At 53.9% G+C, this 21576-nt stretch overlaps 2 protein-coding genes across 2 annotated transcripts in view; one reads left to right on the top strand and one right to left on the bottom strand.

Moving 5' to 3' along the window:
* Window positions 1-21576, top strand: part of LOC134664543 (juvenile hormone esterase-like) — a 178842-nt gene that overhangs the window by 81644 nt on the left and 75622 nt on the right. The window lies entirely within an intron of this gene.
* Window positions 26-21576, bottom strand: part of LOC134664567 (disintegrin and metalloproteinase domain-containing protein 10) — a 91638-nt gene continuing 70087 nt past the window's right edge. Inside the window, exons 8-16 of the mRNA XM_063521281.1 lie at window positions 17690-17858; window positions 15759-15970; window positions 14837-15071; window positions 13102-13219; window positions 12614-12783; window positions 11754-12016; window positions 10978-11210; window positions 10687-10853; window positions 26-3191 (exon numbers count right to left, since the gene is read on the bottom strand). Of these exons, the coding sequence (XP_063377351.1) occupies window positions 3088-3191; window positions 10687-10853; window positions 10978-11210; window positions 11754-12016; window positions 12614-12783; window positions 13102-13219; window positions 14837-15071; window positions 15759-15970; window positions 17690-17858 (1671 nt within the window). The 3' untranslated portion in view covers window positions 26-3087. The remainder of the gene's footprint in view (window positions 3192-10686; window positions 10854-10977; window positions 11211-11753; window positions 12017-12613; window positions 12784-13101; window positions 13220-14836; window positions 15072-15758; window positions 15971-17689; window positions 17859-21576) is intronic.

The raw sequence follows: 21576 nt of genomic DNA, 5'->3' as shown, positions 1-21576 counted from the left end.
AATACTAAGCAATAAAAATGCCACATTTAATGTAAAATTTATTGTTTTTTTTTATTATTTTGAAATCACATGTTGTAACATTCATCTCATTAATTAAAAATATTCACATTGTCTTTTAAATAATCTATTACGGTAATCTAGCTTATACTTAGGAGAAATAATGCCATTGAGTACTACGGCGATGGTTACGTGATCCATCTTTACACAATTGGTCAAGTCGCTCTACATCGGAAACATTACCCTCTCGGTTTACATACAAATATACAATGTTATAGTACAGTTATGAGAATTCGCGTATTGTTTCGATATTCACTAATAAAATGGCATTACTATGGTATACTTATAAGATTGACCCTTAACATTAAATGTATAGAAAACATAAAAAATACATCATGCTCTTTGGCTTGCACGACGGAAAGTTAACTCTACGCGTAGTATGTATGACCATTAACGTATATCGTCTATCAAAGAGATCAACTGAAACGACCGACCAAACAATCGTAATCGTATATTACAGGTAGGTATATCATGTAATAGAGTAAACGTTATAATGTGATATGCAAGTTTGTGTTTGCCAGTAACACGAAGAAAACAAACCACGGCGCGCGACGACCGAGGTAACTAAGAGAACGCATAATCACGAACACCATAACAACATTGTAAGATTTTCAGTCTAATTTAATTATTTGATCATTTGGCAATACTGTTGTTTTTTTTTTATAATTTACAATCTACTTAAAAATAACATTTAACGAATACAAAAAAGTACAAGTCCTTAGGAAGACTAAATGCAGAATTTGGAAACATTTGAGCCCATGAAGCTTCCAGTGACTTCAATAATTTCAGGACATTGTTAGAACGTATTATCTTCAGCGGGTGCGAATATGTATTTAGAATTAGTTATTTTTTATGCAGATAGCCAAAAGTACCAAGTTACTATCCGTGAGACACTTAAATAATCATTCATGTATAATGCAATGGTGTGACCGGAATGATTCAAGAGATTGAAGAGTTACAACCTAAAATATTCCACCCGCTAGTTGTCACAACACTGGTTCGTTGGCTGAACTCGCTTCAGTTGCGGCTCTTGGCCCACGAACCTAAAAATTTCCGATTTACTAAACACCCAAGTCAAGAATTTCCGAAATACCAAATTTCTTAATACTTGGATAATAGGGAACTTACATTATGTTGGAAGTTCTGGTTTGGTGTTTAAAAGGACCTTTGAAAATCATGTATGAAATCTGGTATTCGGAAATAAGGGCAGTTGAACACACTAATCTAACCGCGGTAGTGTCTAACTAAACATTTACACTTCACTAATTTCAACTATGTCTGGTACTTATCACACAGCGCATAAGTAGAAAAAGCGCTTGGCAGTGTTTACGTGAATATGGCATTATTTTAATAGTAATAACAAAGTTGTGATGATTACTACATACTGTAGTTTGTCCAAATGTTTGAGACACAACTAAAATGGGCGTTACGTTGTTCAAATCGAATGTTCAATAAAAGTTTGCTAAGAACAAATACAAAAGAACATCAATTCAACAAATGGAATTATAAAATTGGTATAATGGCACCTCCGCGTCCCCTTACAATAAAATACAATAAAAATAGATTATAAAATTACGATTACGGAGATTCCAGTAAAACAATGCGTTATACACTAACTAGTATTGGTATTCAGTTACAATTGTTTGATATTTTTACATAATAGCTTTTTATTTACTCTTTACTTCATTTATATACAAAAATATACATAAATGCCTGTTGTATAAGCAGCTCTGACAATCCATTATTATCGTGTAGTTAAAGTATCACTGGCTCGTTAAGATACGCCTTTTACTCTGGGATTTATAAAAATACTTGAGTAAAATCCGCTTTGATGATAAACATATGAAGTTGCCGATATACTCATAGTTACCGTCAGAGATATTTAGTAACGGATCTTTATAAAGCCCGGGCTTGGGGGCTTAGTGAATTCAAAGATAATTTCATTCTTAAACCAACATAATACGTAAATGAAGTAATCGATCGACACACTTTGAGCTCGCAGTATACATAGAATAGAGGAGGTACATATATCTTTTTGATTGAGCAAACATAGTTCTTACCAATTAAACCAATATTGCGCGTTGTCATATATTCTAATGGAAAGGAATAATTTGAGAGAACACATTTTTAATTATCGACCCAAATATCGCTGATATAAAACTTCAATTCACGACAAAATAAAGTGTCTGAACTTGATAGATTATATCAGCGCTAAAATATAAGATTAGAATGAGAGTAGTACAAGTTAAAATGTGTAGACGCGAGCGGAGATGCTACTGATAGCGGTCTACGGTTATGCCGCCCTACGACTAGGGCGACAGGATACAACAGTGTTGGGGCTTCCTGCTTCCACCGCTAAGTCGAGAAAGACTAACCTCCCCTATCACATTAGGGGGTTATTCAACGTCCAAAAACTATACTAATGAAACATTACATGCGGTGGTTTAGTTTAGAGTCGTTTAAAAAATGAATATGTTTTTTTTTCATTTACTAAACATATCGTAGGAGTTCAAATACATTTTTTCATACAATCGGCGGCGCCTCCACGTCGACGAAACATGTTTACTAGAAATCCCAGGAATGTAACGCTACTTTTACGTAATCTCATGAAAATTATTTTACTCACTAATAATGTTCGCAGTCGCCACGTTTCGTCGACGACCAACGCGTAAATTACGAGGCAAACCGTCCGCCAGCCGACCGACAAAAGACAATCGGGTCCGACCGAGCGTCGAACCCGGACTTGACACCATTCACCGGTGTCATTCATTGAATCGGGAGAAGGAGCGTTCAGATATCGGCCTGCCGCTGCGGGTTGGTGACGGCGAGCGTGTCGGGGGAGTGCAGGGTGATGGTGGTCTGCGAGGCGACGGTGGCGGTGTGTGCGGGGGTGGGGGTGGCGGGGGGGTGCGCGCGCAGCACGTAGCCGAGCAGCAGCGGCACGCCGGGCGCCAGCGCCACCAGCTCGAGGCCGCCGTCGGCCGCGCCGGCGCCGCCGCCGCCGCCGCCGCCGCCGGGGTACTCGTAGTGTCAGACCTTCTGCGAGCGCATCTCGTACGCGGCGGCCAGCGGGTAGGCGTTCGCGTACGGCTCCGCGCGCCGCCCGCCCGCGCTGGGGCCCGCCGGCGCTGATGCTGCCGAATAAACACATCGTTATGCTTGCGTGAATCTATGAGCAGATGCGCAGGTCAGACACGGGATACTCCCTACACGGAACAGCTTAATTGTGTGCGATTCGTATATTAAATAAAATCCACACGTACTCGTCTGGGATCTTAATACTGCGGTTCAAAATGTTGACAATAAGAAACGGCACCATCTAGTATATCATAATATCATTCATAATAAGTATTAAAAATAAATCCTGCAAGTCTTTGATAGCGCGATTCAATTATTACTATATGTACACTAAACGGCGTCATCTAGCGAGCGATTTGTAAAATAAACTAAATTCATAGAAGCTCCGCTCGGACCAGCCAGCGATGATGGTGTAATATGGACGTGTTATACCCTCGTGAAATGCTATACAGCTCGAGCGTGGCAGGTATTCTTTTAGTTTATATCCGGGTAGGGTAGGTCGTCAGCAGGGTATCGTCTTGGGTCGTCCCATTCGTTTTTCGTCAAGTTCTTAAATTAGTCCTATTCTGCTTTCGTCACTCATTCTACATTCGTCACAATCGTCGGTGGCTTTCAATGTAGAATGAGTGACGAAAGCAGAATAGGACTAATTTAAGAACTTGACGAAAAACGAATGGGACGACCCAAGACGATACCGTCAGCAGTGAGACAGCGACTCACCAGGGGCAGTGGGTCGGGTGTAGGCGGCGGGCGGCGTGTACTTGTGCCTGGCGCGGCGGTGGCCGGGGCGCGGCTCCTGGCGCGCGGGGTGCGCGTGGCGCATGCAGTATGGAGACAGCGACTCACCTGGGGCAGTGGGTCGGGTGTAGGCGGCGGGCGGCGTGTACTTGTGCCTGGCGCGGCGGTGGCCGGGGCGCGGCTCCTGGCGCGCGGGGTGCGCGTGGCGCATGCAGTATGGAGACAGCGACTCACCTGGGGCAGTGGGTCGGGTGTAGGCGGCGGGCGGCGTGTACTTGTGTCTGGCGCGGCGGTGGCCGGGGCGCGGCTCCTGGCGCGCGGGGTGCGCGTGGCGCATGCAGTATGGAGACAGCGACTCACCTGGGGCAGTGGGTCGGGTGTAGGCGGCGGGCGGCGTGTACTTGTGCCTGGCGCGGCGGTGGCCGGGGCGCGGCTCCTGGCGCGCGGGGTGCGCGTGGCGCATGCAGTATGGAGACAGCGACTCACCTGGGGCAGTGGGTCGGGTGTAGGCGGCGGGCGGCGTGTACTTGTGCCTGGCGCGGCGGTGGCCGGGGCGCGGCTCCTGGCGCGCGGGGTGCGCGTGGCGCATGCAGTATGGAGACAGCGACTCACCTGGGGCAGTGGGTCGGGTGTAGGCGGCGGGCGGCGTGTACTTGTGCCTGGCGCGGCGGTGGCCGGGGCGCGGCTCCTGGCGCGCGGGGTGCGCGTGGCGCATGCAGTATGGAGACAGCGACTCACCTGGGGCAGTGGGTCGGGTGTAGGCGGCGGGCGGCGTGTACTTGTGCCTGGCGCGGCGGTGGCCGGGGCGCGGCTCCTGGCGCGCGGGGTGCGCGTGGCGCATGCAGTATGGAGACAGCGACTCACCTGGGGCAGTGGGTCGGGTGTAGGCGGCGGGCGGCGTGTACTTGTGTCTGGCGCGGCGGTGGCCGGGGCGCGGCGCGCGCGGCTCCTGGCGCGCGGGGTGCGCGTGGCGCATGCAGTATGGAGACAGCGACTCACCTGGGGCAGTGGGTCGGGTGTAGGCGGCGGGCGGCGTGTACTTGTGCCTGGCGCGGCGGTGGCCGGGGCGCGGCTCCTGGCGCGCGGGGTGCGCGTGGCGCATGCAGTATGGAGACAGCGACTCACCTGGGGCAGTGGGTCGGGTGTAGGCGGCGGGCGGCGTGTACTTGTGTCTGGCGCGGCGGTGGCCGGGGCGCGGCTCCTGGCGCGCGGGGTGCGCGTGGCGCATGCAGTATGGAGACAGCGACTCACCTGGGGCAGTGGGTCGGGTGTAGGCGGCGGGCGGCGTGTACTTGTGCCTGGCGCGGCGGTGGCCGGGGCGCGGCTCCTGGCGCGCGGGGTGCGCGTGGCGCATGCAGTATGGAGACAGCGACTCACCTGGGGCAGTGGGTCGGGTGTAGGCGGCGGGCGGCGTGTACTTGTGCCTGGCGCGGCGGTGGCCGGGGCGCGGCTCCTGGCGCGCGGGGTGCGCGTGGCGCATGCAGTATGGAGACAGCGACTCACCTGGGGCAGTGGGTCGGGTGTAGGCGGCGGGCGGCGTGTACTTGTGCCTGGCGCGGCGGTGGCCGGGGCGCGGCTCCTGGCGCGCGGGGTGCGCGTGGCGCATGCAGTATGGAGACAGCGACTCACCTGGGGCAGTGGGTCGGGTGTAGGCGGCGGGCGGCGTGTACTTGTGCCTGGCGCGGCGGTGGCCGGGGCGCGGCGCGCGCGGCTCCTGGCGCGCGGGGTGCGCGTGGCGCATGCAGTATGGAGACAGCGACTCACCTGGGGCAGTGGGTCGGGTGTAGGCGGCGGGCGGCGTGTACTTGTGCCTGGCGCGGCGGTGGCCGGGGCGCGGCTCCTGGCGCGCGGGGTGCGCGTGGCGCATGCAGTATGGAGACAGCGACTCACCAGGGGCAGTGGGTCGGGTGTAGGCGGCGGGCGGCGTGTACTTGTGTCTGGCGCGGCGGTGGCCGGGGCGCGGCTCCTGGCGCGCGGGGTGCGCGTGGCGCATGCAGTATGGAGACAGCGACTCACCTGGGGCAGTGGGTCGGGTGTAGGCGGCGGGCGGCGTGTACTTGTGCCTGGCGCGGCGGTGGCCGGGGCGCGGCTCCTGGCGCGCGGGGTGCGCGTGGCGCATGCAGTATGGAGACAGCGACTCACCTGGGGCAGTGGGTCGGGTGTAGGCGGCGGGCGGCGTGTACTTGTGCCTGGCGCGGCGGTGGCCGGGGCGCGGCTCCTGGCGCGCGGGGTGCGCGTGGCGCATGCAGTATGGAGACAGCGACTCACCAGGGGCAGTGGGTCGGGTGTAGGCGGCGGGCGGCGTGTACTTGTGCCTGGCGCGGCGGTGGCCGGGGCGCGGCTCCTGGCGCGCGGGGTGCGCGTGGCGCATGCAGTATGGAGACAGCGACTCACCTGGGGCAGTGGGTCGGGTGTAGGCGGCGGGCGGCGTGTACTTGTGCCTGGCGCGGCGGTGGCCGGAGCGCGGCTCCTGGCGCGCGGGGTGCGCGTGGCGCATGCAGTATGGAGACAGCGACTCACCTGGGGCAGTGGGTCGGGTGTAGGCGGCGGGCGGCGTGTACTTGTGCCTGGCGCGGCGGTGGCCGGGGCGCGGCTCCTGGCGCGCGGGGTGCGCGTGGCGCATGCAGTATGGAGACAGCGACTCACCTGGGGCAGTGGGTCGGGTGTAGGCGGCGGGCGGCGTGTACTTGTGCCTGGCGCGGCGGTGGCCGGGGCGCGGCTCCTGGCGCGCGGGGTGCGCGTGGCGCATGCAGTATGGAGACAGCGACTCACCAGGGGCAGTGGGTCGGGTGTAGGCGGCGGGCGGCGTGTACTTGTGCCTGGCGCGGCGGTGGCCGGGGCGCGGCTCCTGGCGCGCGGGGTGCGCGTGGCGCATGCAGTATGGAGACAGCGACTCACCTGGGGCAGTGGGTCGGGTGTAGGCGGCGGGCGGCGTGTACTTGTGCCTGGCGCGGCGGTGGCCGGGGCGCGGCGCGCGCGGCTCCTGGCGCGCGGGGTGCGCGTGGCGCATGCAGTATGGAGACAGCGACTCACCTGGGGCAGTGGGTCGGGTGTAGGCGGCGGGCGGCGTGTACTTGTGTCTGGCGCGGCGGTGGCCGGGGCGCGGCTCCTGGCGCGCGGGGTGCGCGTGGCGCATGCAGTATGGAGACAGCGACTCACCTGGGGCAGTGGGTCGGGTGTAGGCGGCGGGCGGCGTGTACTTGTGTCTGGCGCGGCGGTGGCCGGGGCGCGGCTCCTGGCGCGCGGGGTGCGCGTGGCGCATGCAGTATGGAGACAGCGACTCACCTGGGGCAGTGGGTCGGGTGTAGGCGGCGGGCGGCGTGTACTTGTGCCTGGCGCGGCGGTGGCCGGGGCGCGGCTCCTGGCGCGCGGGGTGCGCGTGGCGCATGCAGTATGGAGACAGCGACTCACCTGGGGCAGTGGGTCGGGTGTAGGCGGCGGGCGGCGTGTACTTGTGCCTGGCGCGGCGGTGGCCGGGGCGCGGCTCCTGGCGCGCGGGGTGCGCGTGGCGCATGCAGTATGGAGACAGCGACTCACCTGGGGCAGTGGGTCGGGTGTAGGCGGCGGGCGGCGTGTACTTGTGCCTGGCGCGGCGGTGGCCGGGGCGCGGCTCCTGGCGCGCGGGGTGCGCGTGGCGCATGCAGTATGGAGACAGCGACTCACCTGGGGCAGTGGGTCGGGTGTAGGCGGCGGGCGGCGTGTACTTGTGCCTGGCGCGGCGGTGGCCGGGGCGCGGCTCCTGGCGCGCGGGGTGCGCGTGGCGCATGCAGTATGGAGACAGCGACTCACCTGGGGCAGTGGGTCGGGTGTAGGCGGCGGGCGGCGTGTACTTGTGCCTGGCGCGGCGGTGGCCGGGGCGCGGCTCCTGGCGCGCGGGGTGCGCGTGGCGCATGCAGTATGGAGACAGCGACTCACCTGGGGCAGTGGGTCGGGTGTAGGCGGCGGGCGGCGTGTACTTGTGCCTGGCGCGGCGGTGGCCGGGGCGCGGCTCCTGGCGCGCGGGGTGCGCGTGGCGCATGCAGTATGGAGACAGCGACTCACCTGGGGCAGTGGGTCGGGTGTAGGCGGCGGGCGGCGTGTACTTGTGCCTGGCGCGGCGGTGGCCGGGGCGCGGCTCCTGGCGCGCGGGGTGCGCGTGGCGCATGCAGTATGGAGACAGCGACTCACCTGGGGCAGTGGGTCGGGTGTAGGCGGCGGGCGGCGTGTACTTGTGCCTGGCGCGGCGGTGGCCGGGGCGCGGCTCCTGGCGCGCGGGGTGCGCGTGGCGCATGCAGTATGGAGACAGCGACTCACCTGGGGCAGTGGGTCGGGTGTAGGCGGCGGGCGGCGTGTACTTGTGCCTGGCGCGGCGGTGGCCGGGGCGCGGCTCCTGGCGCGCGGGGTGCGCGTGGCGCATGCAGTATGGAGACAGCGACTCACCTGGGGCAGTGGGTCGGGTGTAGGCGGCGGGCGGCGTGTACTTGTGCCTGGCGCGGCGGTGGCCGGGGCGCGGCTCCTGGCGCGCGGGGTGCGCGTGGCGCATGCAGTATGGAGACAGCGACTCACCTGGGGCAGTGGGTCGGGTGTAGGCGGCGGGCGGCGTGTACTTGTGCCTGGCGCGGCGGTGGCCGGGGCGCGGCTCCTGGCGCGCGGGGTGCGCGTGGCGCATGCAGTATGGAGACAGCGACTCACCTGGGGCAGTGGGTCGGGTGTAGGCGGCGGGCGGCGTGTACTTGTGTCTGGCGCGGCGGTGGCCGGGGCGCGGCTCCTGGCGCGCGGGGTGCGCGTGGCGCATGCAGTATGGAGACAGCGACTCACCTGGGGCAGTGGGTCGGGTGTAGGCGGCGGGCGGCGTGTACTTGTGCCTGGCGCGGCGGTGGCCGGGGCGCGGCTCCTGGCGCGCGGGGTGCGCGTGGCGCATGCAGTATGGAGACAGCGACTCACCTGGGGCAGTGGGTCGGGTGTAGGCGGCGGGCGGCGTGTACTTGTGTCTGGCGCGGCGGTGGCCGGGGCGCGGCTCCTGGCGCGCGGGGTGCGCGTGGCGCATGCAGTATGGAGACAGCGACTCACCTGGGGCAGTGGGTCGGGTGTAGGCGGCGGGCGGCGTGTACTTGTGCCTGGCGCGGCGGTGGCCGGGGCGCGGCTCCTGGCGCGCGGGGTGCGCGTGGCGCATGCAGTATGGAGACAGCGACTCACCTGGGGCAGTGGGTCGGGTGTAGGCGGCGGGCGGCGTGTACTTGTGTCTGGCGCGGCGGTGGCCGGGGCGCGGCTCCTGGCGCGCGGGGTGCGCGTGGCGCATGCAGTATGGAGACAGCGACTCACCTGGGGCAGTGGGTCGGGTGTAGGCGGCGGGCGGCGTGTACTTGTGCCTGGCGCGGCGGTGGCCGGGGCGCGGCTCCTGGCGCGCGGGGTGCGCGTGGCGCATGCAGTATGGAGACAGCGACTCACCTGGGGCAGTGGGTCGGGTGTAGGCGGCGGGCGGCGTGTACTTGTGCCTGGCGCGGCGGTGGCCGGGGCGCGGCTCCTGGCGCGCGGGGTGCGCGTGGCGCATGCAGTATGGAGACAGCGACTCACCTGGGGCAGTGGGTCGGGTGTAGGCGGCGGGCGGCGTGTACTTGTGCCTGGCGCGGCGGTGGCCGGGGCGCGGCTCCTGGCGCGCGGGGTGCGCGTGGCGCATGCAGTATGGAGACAGCGACTCACCTGGGGCAGTGGGTCGGGTGTAGGCGGCGGGCGGCGTGTACTTGTGTCTGGCGCGGCGGTGGCCGGGGCGCGGCTCCTGGCGCGCGGGGTGCGCGTGGCGCATGCAGTATGGAGACAGCGACTCACCTGGGGCAGTGGGTCGGGTGTAGGCGGCGGGCGGCGTGTACTTGTGCCTGGCGCGGCGGTGGCCGGGGCGCGGCTCCTGGCGCGCGGGGTGCGCGTGGCGCATGCAGTATGGAGACAGCGACTCACCTGGGGCAGTGGGTCGGGTGTAGGCGGCGGGCGGCGTGTACTTGTGCCTGGCGCGGCGGTGGCCGGGGCGCGGCTCCTGGCGCGCGGGGTGCGCGTGGCGCATGCAGTATGGAGACAGCGACTCACCTGGGGCAGTGGGTCGGGTGTAGGCGGCGGGCGGCGTGTACTTGTGCCTGGCGCGGCGGTGGCCGGGGCGCGGCTCCTGGCGCGCGGGGTGCGCGTGGCGCATGCAGTATGGAGACAGCGACTCACCTGGGGCAGTGGGTCGGGTGTAGGCGGCGGGCGGCGTGTACTTGTGTCTGGCGCGGCGGTGGCCGGGGCGCGGCTCCTGGCGCGCGGGGTGCGCGTGGCGCATGCAGTATGGAGACAGCGACTCACCTGGGGCAGTGGGTCGGGTGTAGGCGGCGGGCGGCGTGTACTTGTGCCTGGCGCGGCGGTGGCCGGGGCGCGGCTCCTGGCGCGCGGGGTGCGCGTGGCGCATGCAGTATGGAGACAGCGACTCACCTGGGGCAGTGGGTCGGGTGTAGGCGGCGGGCGGCGTGTACTTGTGCCTGGCGCGGCGGTGGCCGGGGCGCGGCTCCTGGCGCGCGGGGTGCGCGTGGCGCATGCAGTATGGAGACAGCGACTCACCTGGGGCAGTGGGTCGGGTGTAGGCGGCGGGCGGCGTGTACTTGTGCCTGGCGCGGCGGTGGCCGGGGCGCGGCTCCTGGCGCGCGGGGTGCGCGTGGCGCATGCAGTATGGAGACAGCGACTCACCTGGGGCAGTGGGTCGGGTGTAGGCGGCGGGCGGCGTGTACTTGTGCCTGGCGCGGCGGTGGCCGGGGCGCGGCTCCTGGCGCGCGGGGTGCGCGTGGCGCATGCAGTATGGAGACAGCGACTCACCTGGGGCAGTGGGTCGGGTGTAGGCGGCGGGCGGCGTGTACTTGTGCCTGGCGCGGCGGTGGCCGGGGCGCGGCGCGCGCGGCTCCTGGCGCGCCGGGTGCGCGCCGTGCGCGTGGCGCATGCGCCGCAGCGTGTTCATCGGCCGCCGCAGCGTCTCCGACAGCCGTCTGGAAACATAAGAGTGTTAGCCATTCCAGATCCCCGCTCCGTTCTCTCCCTTCCATCGACGAGGGCGACCACGAAAGCACACGGTAACAGTATATATAATATTAACCTCGTGTTGTATGTTACCTGGCCGGAGCCCGCTTGGGGTTGGAGGAGGGCGTGTGCACGGCGCAGCACTTGACGAAGGCGCCCATGCACACGATGAGCAGCACGCCGCCGATCAGCACGGCCCACCACTGCTCGATCACCCACGCCTGGACCGTCTGCAGCGTGGCTCGGTTCAGCAGTAAATTCTTGAGACGCGCCAGCGGGCCTTCCGCGTCCACGGCGCGGCATTTTAGGAACACATCACAGTAACCCTAAAACGAAACGTTAGAATTTAGAATTGATCTTTGAAGAAATTAAGATTTCATAATACCTAACATAGATTCATTGATCGTGCAAGATGTCGAAAGTTTAAGACAATTTTATTATTCGCATTTGACAACTAAACAAGATGGTGTTAAGGCTAGATTCACACGGCGTATTTTTTTCCGTATAACGTATACTCGATTCTACCGAATACCGTATTTACCAAATTTTGTATAGTAACTTTCAAAATCGTTCACATCGCATATGTCACAAAAAATTCAAATACAAATGTATTTATGTCATTATTTTATACAGCTGTTCTTATTTATAAGGGTTATATTAATTAGCGGCCGACAGTGGCCGGCATGACACCGCATCTATTGTGCGTCGAAACCGAAACCAAGCGACCACGTTCGGCGAGCATCTATCTGTTCATCCACAAAGCTGTTCGATAGGGAAGTATCCCTGGTGCTGTGGTATAACGGCTTCCTAAATTGCGAGGTATGACGTTAGGTTATTAGGGCCACGGTTTGGTCAGTCGGTATACATACCTGGAAGTTGTCACAGGGCGAGCCCGGGCGGAGGCTGATGCCCTCCTCGGGCAGGTTGTACTTCTTGGCGAAGCTGGCGGTGCTCTGGCAGGAGTCGGGGTCGGGCCCGACCTGGCACGCGAGCTGGCACAGCATGCGGCGGTCGGCCGTGGCCGTCACGCCCTCCCCGCGCGCCGTCGGCGCCGACGACAGGAAGCACTCCGTCATGTTCCACAGCTTGCAGATGCTGTCGCTGCACTCGCCGGACTTGCACAGTTGGGTGCCTGCAATAAAACTAATGTTGAGTAAATTTCGTAAATATTATATTCATGTCCGATCCCATGACCCATATACACCTTATAATTACGCCACATAGTTGTGCCCTTGGGATAGGACAGATTAAAGGTATTCAAAGCCGAACACAAATCTTTAAGGTACGGCTAGATTTGCGTGCGGTGCGACGAATCTGCCTGATAGCGAAGACTCGCTGTGCGGCGTGTTAATAGCTCCTTCACCATATCTAGATGTCCGAGTGTCACAGATGCACAGGTAAATTGCATCTTTATTATTTTAGATCATACTGATATTACCGTTATTGAATAAAGTGCCATAGCCCATAGCTCTCGGTTCTGGGCACACCGCAGACCAGCCCGAACAGATCGACGCATGTCTACATTCGATTGCTTCGGGACAGGTTTGGTTGTCTCGTCGTTAAGAACATGCAAAGGGTTTAACTTGAAACTACCGTTTAGCGAACGTTATCGTTATTGGCCGAACAGAACGCGTGTCTGCATTCGGTTGCCTCACACGTCTGGTTTCTCGCAGTCACGAATATGCAAAGGGTTTAACTTGACACTCCAGTACACTATAGTATACTTTACCGTTATTGCATAGAGTGCCGTTGTCCATAGCTCTCGGCTCTGGGCACATCGCAGATCGGCCCGAACAGAAGGACGCGTGACTGCACTCGGTCGCCTCGCGACATGTCTGGTTGGCGCCCGCTGTTACGAACATGCATGTCTGCGCGTTGCAGCACGGGCCTTGTGACGGACTGTAAGAACACGAAATGTATGAGTTTGATAAGGAGAAAAAGAACATACACTGAGTACAATAATATACAGGTAAGTTTGAGGTAGAAATCTGTCAATAAATGTGATAGAAGAAAGAAAATTCAGTGATACTACTCCTACACTCTTATTCTGCCTCTATTACCTCCCTGATCCTTAGATTTCGCATTGCAAAGCGCTCATGAAGACTCCACTTTATGTACATTTGCAAAATTTTTAGGTGCATGGATGATGCAAATTGAATTTAAACTGTTCTCAAACGTAAAAGGAAAATAATGATAAATATTATATTGAATGTTTACCTGCACTGAGTCATGGCCCTCCGGGTGCAGCCGCGGGCGCTCATGTTGAGGCTGCGCTCCGTGTCGTTGATGACGCGCGGGTAGCAGCACCGGTCTTTGCACTCGAGCTCGTCGTAGCCTGGAACATACGGTTTTATTTAGAGACCATTGATGATTCATCCTCACCACCTCATAGACCGCTAGTAAATAACGCTAATGCTTCCTGAAGCGCTCTCATAGAGTCACCTATTCTTTTATGAACTTATCACAGTCGCACTGCTCTCCTAGCTCCACAATCTTGTTCCCGCAGAACGATCCCTGGCTGGCCGAGAGGCAGTTCCTCTTACGTCCATTCCGTACAGCGTCGGGCACTTGGCTGATGTTCCCCTTGGAGCAGGCGGAGTACTTGCTCAATTTGGACCGCTTGTAAATACTTCCTAAAGCGCTCTCAGAGAGTGACCTATACTTTCATAAAGATAAAGATAAAAAATTGTTTATTCAAGTAGGCATATTACAATGCGCTTATGAACGTCAAATAAACCTTTACCGGCTCCAACCGTACACCTCTGCCCCGAGAAGATTTAAATCCCCCCTCAATTGGAGGAGGGTATCCCAATATGGGACCGGCAACAAACTCGGCATAAACTTACCACAGTCGCATTGCTCTCCTAGCTCCACAATTTTGTTTCCGTAGAACGATCCCTGGCTGGCCGAGAGGCAGTCCTCTTCCGTCCATCCCGTACAGCGTCGAGCACTTGACTGATGTTCCCCTTTGAGCAGGCGCAGTACTTTCTCAATTTGGACCGCTTGTAAATACAGCTGATGCTTCCTGAAGCACTCTCAAGGAGTGCCCTATTTTATCATAAACTTACCACAGTCGCACTGCTCTCCTAGCTCCACAATCTTGTTGCCACAGAACGATCCCTGGCTGGCCGAGAGGCTGTTCCTCTTCCGTCCATCCTGTACTGCGTCGAGCACTTGACTGATGTTCCCTTTTGAGCAGGCGGAGTACTTGCTCAATTTGGACCGCTTGTAAATATAGCTGGTAGTTCCTGATGCACTCTCAAGGAGTGCCCCATTCTTTCATAAACTTACCACAGTCACATTGCTCTCCTAGCTCCACAATCTTGTTTCCGCAGAACGATCCCTGGCTGGCCGAGAGGCAGTTCCTTTTCCGTCCATCCCGTACAGCGTCGAGCACTTGACTTATGTTCCCTTTTGAGCAGGCGCAGTACTTGCTCAATTTGGACCGCTTGTAAATACAGCTGATGCTTCCTGAAGCACTCTCAAAGAGTGCCCCATTCTTTCGTAAACTTACCACAGTGGCATCGCTCTCCTAGCTCCACAATCTTGTTGCCACAGAACGATCCCTGGCTGGCCGAGAGGCAGTTCCTCTTCCATCCCGTACAGCATCGAGTACTTGACTGATGTTCCTCTTTGAGCAGACGCAGTACTTGCTCAATTTGGACCGCTTGTAAATACAGCTGATGCTTCCTGAAGCACTCTCAAAGAGTGCCCCATTCTTTCATAAACTTACCACAGTCGCATTGCTCTCCTAGCTCCACAATCTTGTTGCCACAGAACGATCCCTGGCTGGCCGAGAGGCAGTTCCTCTTCCATCCCGTACAGCATCGAGTACTTGACTGATGTTCCTCTTTGAGCAGACGCAGTACTTGCTCAATTTGGACCGCTTGTAAATACAGCTGATGCTTCCTGAAGCACTCTCAAAGAGTGCCCCATTCTTTCATAAACTTACCACAGTCGCATTGCTCTCCTAGCTCCACAATCTTGTTCCCGCAGAACGATCCCTGGCTGGCCGAGAGGCAGTTCCTCTTCCGTCCATCCCGTACTGCGTCGAGCACTTGACTGATGTTCCCTTTTGAGCAGGCGGAGAATTTGCTGTTGTTGGGGCGGTCGCCGCTGGTGGCCGACGCGAACATTATGAAGTTGCCCTGCTGGCCGCCTGGTCGGCACTCCGACGGATAGTCGTGCTGAAATAAATAAAATATTTATAATATAATATAAAAAAAACATTGTCAAATATAGGATCTCATCTAATAGGGGGCTGTCCATAAATTACGTCATCGATTTTTGACCCCCCCCCCCTATAATCATCCAAAAATCATGCTTCAAATGACCTCATTTCCTCCTACTTCATGCTATTTATGAATAGCCCCTAGGTAACGAAGAGGTATTATTTATAATGTAAAAATATTAGACTTAATATTAATTGTAAATACAGAGGGTGGATCTGAAGGTACCTATGCTGTTATTATTATTTATTATGTTGTTTCCTGAACAACATAATAATACCACACACAATAACACACACACACATTATTGTTGTTGTTGTGTTGTTGTTTGTTAGGTCCTATACAATCCAAAAAATCACTATACTATAGGTAAATACAGATGTCAATCACAATGAAAAAGTCAACGATGATCAACTCTGGACAACGTGGGACGCGATTTTAGTCATTGATTGCGCATCGATCGCGCTGATTGACGGGTGGACAGCTGGCGGAATTGGTAACACATTGGGCCGGCAATCTAATAATCACATTACGTTAATAATCACCACAGTACGTTCCAAAAAGGAAAAATATATTAACATTTAAGGCATTATTTATATTCGTGAAACACAAAAATATTAAGTTAAATGTATTTGTAAAACTTACTGGCGAGCCGAAATTGTGTCCGATCTCGTGAGCCAACGTCAGCTGGCTGACTTTGGGCGGCACGCGGCTGTTGTAGTTGACGAACGTGATGATGCCCGTGTTGAGCGACCGCTTCGTGCTCTGGTACATGCCGCCTATAGTCTCCGTGTAGGTCTTGTATTTCTCGCAGATGCCGCCCGACGCGCCGCTCGCGCTTGCGACCCAGGCTAGACCTGTGACAAGAACAATACACTCTTTTTGTTTGGGCAGTCGTGTAAAAATGGTATATTATGCACTTATTTCAAATGTTAGGTAAGACAAATTTTGATCGGAAACACGGATTGAGGTAGCTGCCGTCATTTACCAATTTTTAATAATACATAATTTTTAAGTACATAGATTATTCATCATTCATGAAAAGTATTTATAGAACACTCAAACAAATTAACAACATTATGAACAAACTTATAAAATTAAAATGTCTAACTAACTCAGCTGTCAGTCAAATTTCAAAGTCGAAAGGGGACCCCGAAAATATCGGTTTAAAGAAAATTCAAAATAGATTTGACACCTAAAGTTAATCGGTCGTACTTATAAAGAGACTCGCTCGAGATACCGTTGTCTGCAGATTGCCTTGTTGAAATATAACTTGGGCGTCGGAGGGAATTCTTTTGAGATTCAAATAAAAATATTTATCTCGCGAAAACGAGTCGTAAATCCTTATCCTTAAAGTAAATAAATCAGACAAGAGCGACAAAATTGCGAACACACGGAGAGCTTGCGAGTAAACGATCGTGGGCGAACGGATTTTGTCCCGATAAAGACCCAGACTTGGCAAAATGTTTCGTAAGTAGTATTAAAATACTGGTCATACGTAGTTCCAAGTATACCGACCGAGTTTTTTTTATATCACACTCTTCGTGACACAAGACACGTAGGTATCTATATCTACTCACTAACGCAAACGACCTTGACTCTAAGGAAAAAACAGTAAACTCAACAAAAAATGCTTTAGTTTTTTGCCTATTTTATCCCATACAAGTTTTACTAGAGCCCAGTATGTTGCTAAAAGGTGAATTTATCTTGCAGTTTGACTCATGAAGGTCAATTTAAGAAGATAATTGGAAACAGAAACAATGATACGTTGTTTGTGTCTGGAGTTCTGAGTAACATGATTCATTCTTGTCTTGAATAAATATAATGATGTAGCAGAGTTCGTCAATTACACTATCTTTAGATACATACATACCTACCTACGTGTATTATCATCCCGCCTGTTAATGATGCTTCCTTTGAAAGTGATATTCATAATGTCATAGTCAATGACAGCAGTCGATATTTACTTACTTATTCAAATATTTTCAGTGCAGAAAATAGATGAAGATTGCGTAGTCTGATCCATTACTTTTGATGCTGCCGGTATTATTACTTATTCTTAATAGAAGTAAGTTTATTAACGAAGTTACATTAAATATTTACTCAATTTACCTAAAACATTGACATTAAAACACTGCCCCATTTAAGACTCAGAAGCATAGAAGGTAGGATCCTATAGAATTGGTCTACGCGTGCCTCCGTGAGGGACAAAACATACGCAATGTGACACTATGATTGGTCGAATTTATTTGTTGCCCACCATAATAGGTACATACTAAATTTACGGTGGGGAACAAATAAAATGTGAGACTGTGACAAGGACAATAATAATAGCTCTTTCGCTGCTACTCCTACTAAAAGATACATATGACTATCCTGTTCGGTCACTGCCCCCCCACCTTTCAATCTAGATCCAGTTATAAACTTAGATTAGAAATAAGCCTATTTAAAACCCATTTTACCGTCATATCGTTGGAACCTATGGTTGGAAGTTAAGCACGTCGATGTTGTAGACGCAGAACTACTGGCTACTTGGCCTTACTGTTATGGTAGAGTGTTCAATAACAGGTGTTTACCTAGAGTGCCCCCGGTGAAGTCCCGGTAGGTGAACACGTAGGCGAGGCAGAAGTCCTCGTGGTTGGCGAGCGAGTGCAGGTTCAGGAAGTTGGACACGTCGATGTTCTCGAGGCAGAATTGGTTCGTCTCGCTGGTGCCGTAGTGGTGGTTGCATTCCGAGTCATCGATCTGTACAAGAACAGTTTATTTATCACACTGACTGGCAATCAAACTTAGAATCTCAGTCACTCGTCAACAAAACGAGTTTCAAATTATACAAACGGTGTTTATAAGCACTTATGTTGCCAGGGATCCGTCTTCTTTCTTTCATCCTTTCTTCTTCACCTGCCCTTTCACTCACAACACAACTCTTTCAGTCAAAGTCTCAAAATAAATATCATTTCAATATTCTGAAAAGATCAAAGCATCGAATTATTAGGTCGACTCAACAAAAGCACTGAGATTTTACAAATACTTGTAACTGACAGGGGGATCAAGTTCGTCCACTTTAATAATGATAAATTGAAGCACTTTACTTAATTGAATTCGAGTGAAATATTTTGCTCCATCTCATTTACCGTTATTACAAAAAAGACAAATACAATTACAAAAACGGGTACAATCTTAAATAAGGCATTAAACCAAACGGGGAGCGCGATGTACGACCATTTCTCACGCGAGAATGGGTTGTAAGTCGTAATACCGAACCGTGTCACCCGGCGACTCTTGTATTATGTGCACTCTACTCCACCAGATTATAAGACCGAGATTGGCAATAGTCGAAATGTAGCGTGAGGGTAGAAGCGGTACTATGGTAGTAATAAAAGTTTAAGTGATTGGGGAGATTAGTTAATGTTATAGAAGTTGAAGAGTTGAAGTGGGGTAGCGTTTAGTTTTTTTAGACGTTGTTAAATACACGCGAGTACAATAATAATACAGAGGAGTTTTTTCAACCCGTTAAAGTACATCTTAATCAAAATTCGTATTCTGCACCTATTCCTAGTAGGTGTATTAGATATTCTATACCTATACTATAGGGACAGTTTTCATGCTTTAGGTATTATAGCACTAAATGTTAATTTACTCCCACGATATACCTACTGGTTTGTGGGAGCCGATGACAACTTGGCAGCCGTATCACACACGAATGATCACATATTAAAATTAATTAGACATAGATAACGATGTGTGTGTGATAACGAACGAATGTGGTATTCATACCTAAACCAGGTAAGAACGACTACACAGCTGCCAAATCCTTTAGGCCCATCAGTCTCACATCATTCCTGCTGAAAACTTTGGAAAAACTGTGCGACAGGGACCTGAGGGACCGGGCGCTAAAGAACATACCGATGCACAACAACCAGCACGCGTACAGCTCAGGTAAATCTACGGAGTCGGCTCTTCACATGGTTGTAAGCCGCATTGAGAGAGCCATCCACGGCAAAGAAATGTGCCTCGGCACTTTCATTGACATAGAGGGCGCTTTTGACAAGACTCACTTTTCCAGTATAGGGAACGCCTTGGAAAGCCACGGCGCTGAACCTGGACTAATAAAGTGGATCATGAACATGCTAAATCAAAGGACAATAAGGTATGTAGGTGAACCGCAGGCCGTAGCGGCGGTGCGAGGATGCCCTCAAGGGGGAGTTCTCTCACCTCTGTTGTGGAACCTAGTAGTCAACAACCTCATAACCAAACTGAACGAGGAACACTTCTACACAATAGGCTACGCTGATGATCTGGCAATATTAATATCAGGTAAATTTGCCAGTACAGTATGCGACCTCACCCAGGCAGCTCTTCGGATCGTAGAACGCTGGTGTAGAGATTTTGACCTATCAGTTAACCCCACAAAAACAGAAATGGTAATGTTCACCAATAAAAGGGCACTTGGCAACTTTACCAGACCAACACTCTTCCAGACTGAGCTACAGCTGACCGACGAAGTTAAGTACTTAGGGCTAACGCTCGACAGTAAACTCAACTGGAACAATCACATCAACAAACGCATAGACAAGGCGGGAGTAGTCTTCTGGCAGTGCAGAAGGATGATTGGTAAGAGGTGGGGACTCAACCCGAAAATTACCCTTTGGCTCTATAAGACTATAATCCGCCCCCTACTCTGCTACGGTGCTCTGGTTTGGTGGCCAAGAACAAACCTAGGCAACCTACGAGACAAGCTACAAAGACTCCAGAGGCTCGCATGCGCGGCCACCACTGGCTGCACGAGGTCCACTCCGACTGCAGCCATGGAGGTCATGCTAAACCTTTCACCGCTGCACCTACACATACAACAAGAGGCCAGTCTCTCAGCGGTAAGGTTACGAACCCTCAATATATGGTCTAACACCACAGGAGCTCTTCACACAGCATGCCTGGAAAAAGTATACAGCGAATTTCCAGTGCTCATGGCGGGCACGGATCGAATTCACAAACAAGCCATCTTTGACAAAAGGTACAAAATACAATTATTTGAGGACGACAACTACGAATCCCCGGGAGCTGAGAATCTTCACTGATGGGTCCAAAACAGACAGCGGATCAGGCTCTGGAACCTTTTCAGAAGACCTGAACATGTCAATCACCACTCCGCTAGGAGCCCATAACTCGGTATTCCAGGCTGAGTGCATGGGCATCATTAACGCGGCGGCTGCCATCACTGCAAGGAAGGTAGTAGGATCCTCCATCCGCATACTCTCCGACAGCAGAGCAGTCTTAATGGCCCTAAAAAGCCATATAGTCACATCCAAACTTATACACGAATGCCACGAACGACTAATGGAGGTATGTCAGAACAATAAGATCACCTTACAATGGATCAAAGGACACAGTGGATCCCGAGGTAACGACGCCGCGGACGAGCTCGCCAGACAAGGATCGGGTGCGGGGGCGATAGGCCCGGAACCGATCCTCCCGATACCGTTTAGTAAGGTACGCTCAATGCTGCTGGCACGTACAGGGAAACTACACACAGAACACTGGCTAAACCAAACTGGATGCAGACAGGCCAAGCAGGCCATGCCTAGCATGAACGGTAAGCTCACAAGGGCGCTCCTTCAACTAGGAAAGGTTCGACTGAGTATGGTAACCAGTGTCATAACAGGTCATGGACTTTTTAACAAACATCTTTTTATAACAGGTGTCACAGACAGTCCCCTATGCCGTGGATGCATGGAGGAAGAAGAAACAGCCTCTCACGTGGTGTTGGAATGCAGCGGATTGGCCCCATACAGGGCAAAACATCTCGGATCCCCGAGTGACCTCCCTGAGGTCCTACTCAACATCAAAGGTTTGATAGGATTCCTCGAGGAGCTGGGTTGGCAAGACTAGCCCACCCCCTATCACGCAAAATAGGCGCAAGACGTCGAGTTGCGGAAAATCGCCCGAGCTACAATACAATACAATACAACGATCGTTTAAATTCGTATCATATTCATATTCTGTCCCAAAATATTATAGCATACTCGCTACTGCTCGCGATTTCATCTGCGCAATAAATTTCGTGATAAGAATTATCCTGCCCTTCCTAGGGACTACAGAACAGACTACCTCCATTCCATGCCAAGTTTCATCTCAATTATGTGTGAAGTGGTAACAGGCGGACAGAATTACTTTCGAGATTCGCGTTTATAATATAAAAAGGGATCACGCGCCAAAACCAAAATAACTGACGCCATCTTGACTGCCGCTTAGCTTTATCTGCCGGCGGCTGATGGCCAACAAATTTACTGACACTGACAGGTACACTGCGGTACACGGCACTATCTTTACGTGTTTCCAAAGGATCATACTAATACTGTCGTAGGTAGACTTGCATGGGATCAACGGCAGCCTTAACCATAGCGTGACTTGTGGCATATCTTTGCAAGGCCCTTGTGGTTTTACTAAGAAAAATAAAGCTGAA

The sequence above is a fragment of the Cydia fagiglandana genome, chromosome 5 (genome assembly GCF_963556715.1).
Source record: "Cydia fagiglandana chromosome 5, ilCydFagi1.1, whole genome shotgun sequence".
Lineage (NCBI taxonomy): Eukaryota > Metazoa > Arthropoda > Insecta > Lepidoptera > Tortricidae > Cydia > Cydia fagiglandana.
Note: the sequence above shows the minus strand (reverse complement) of the source record. Positions and strands in the feature narration are given on the sequence as shown.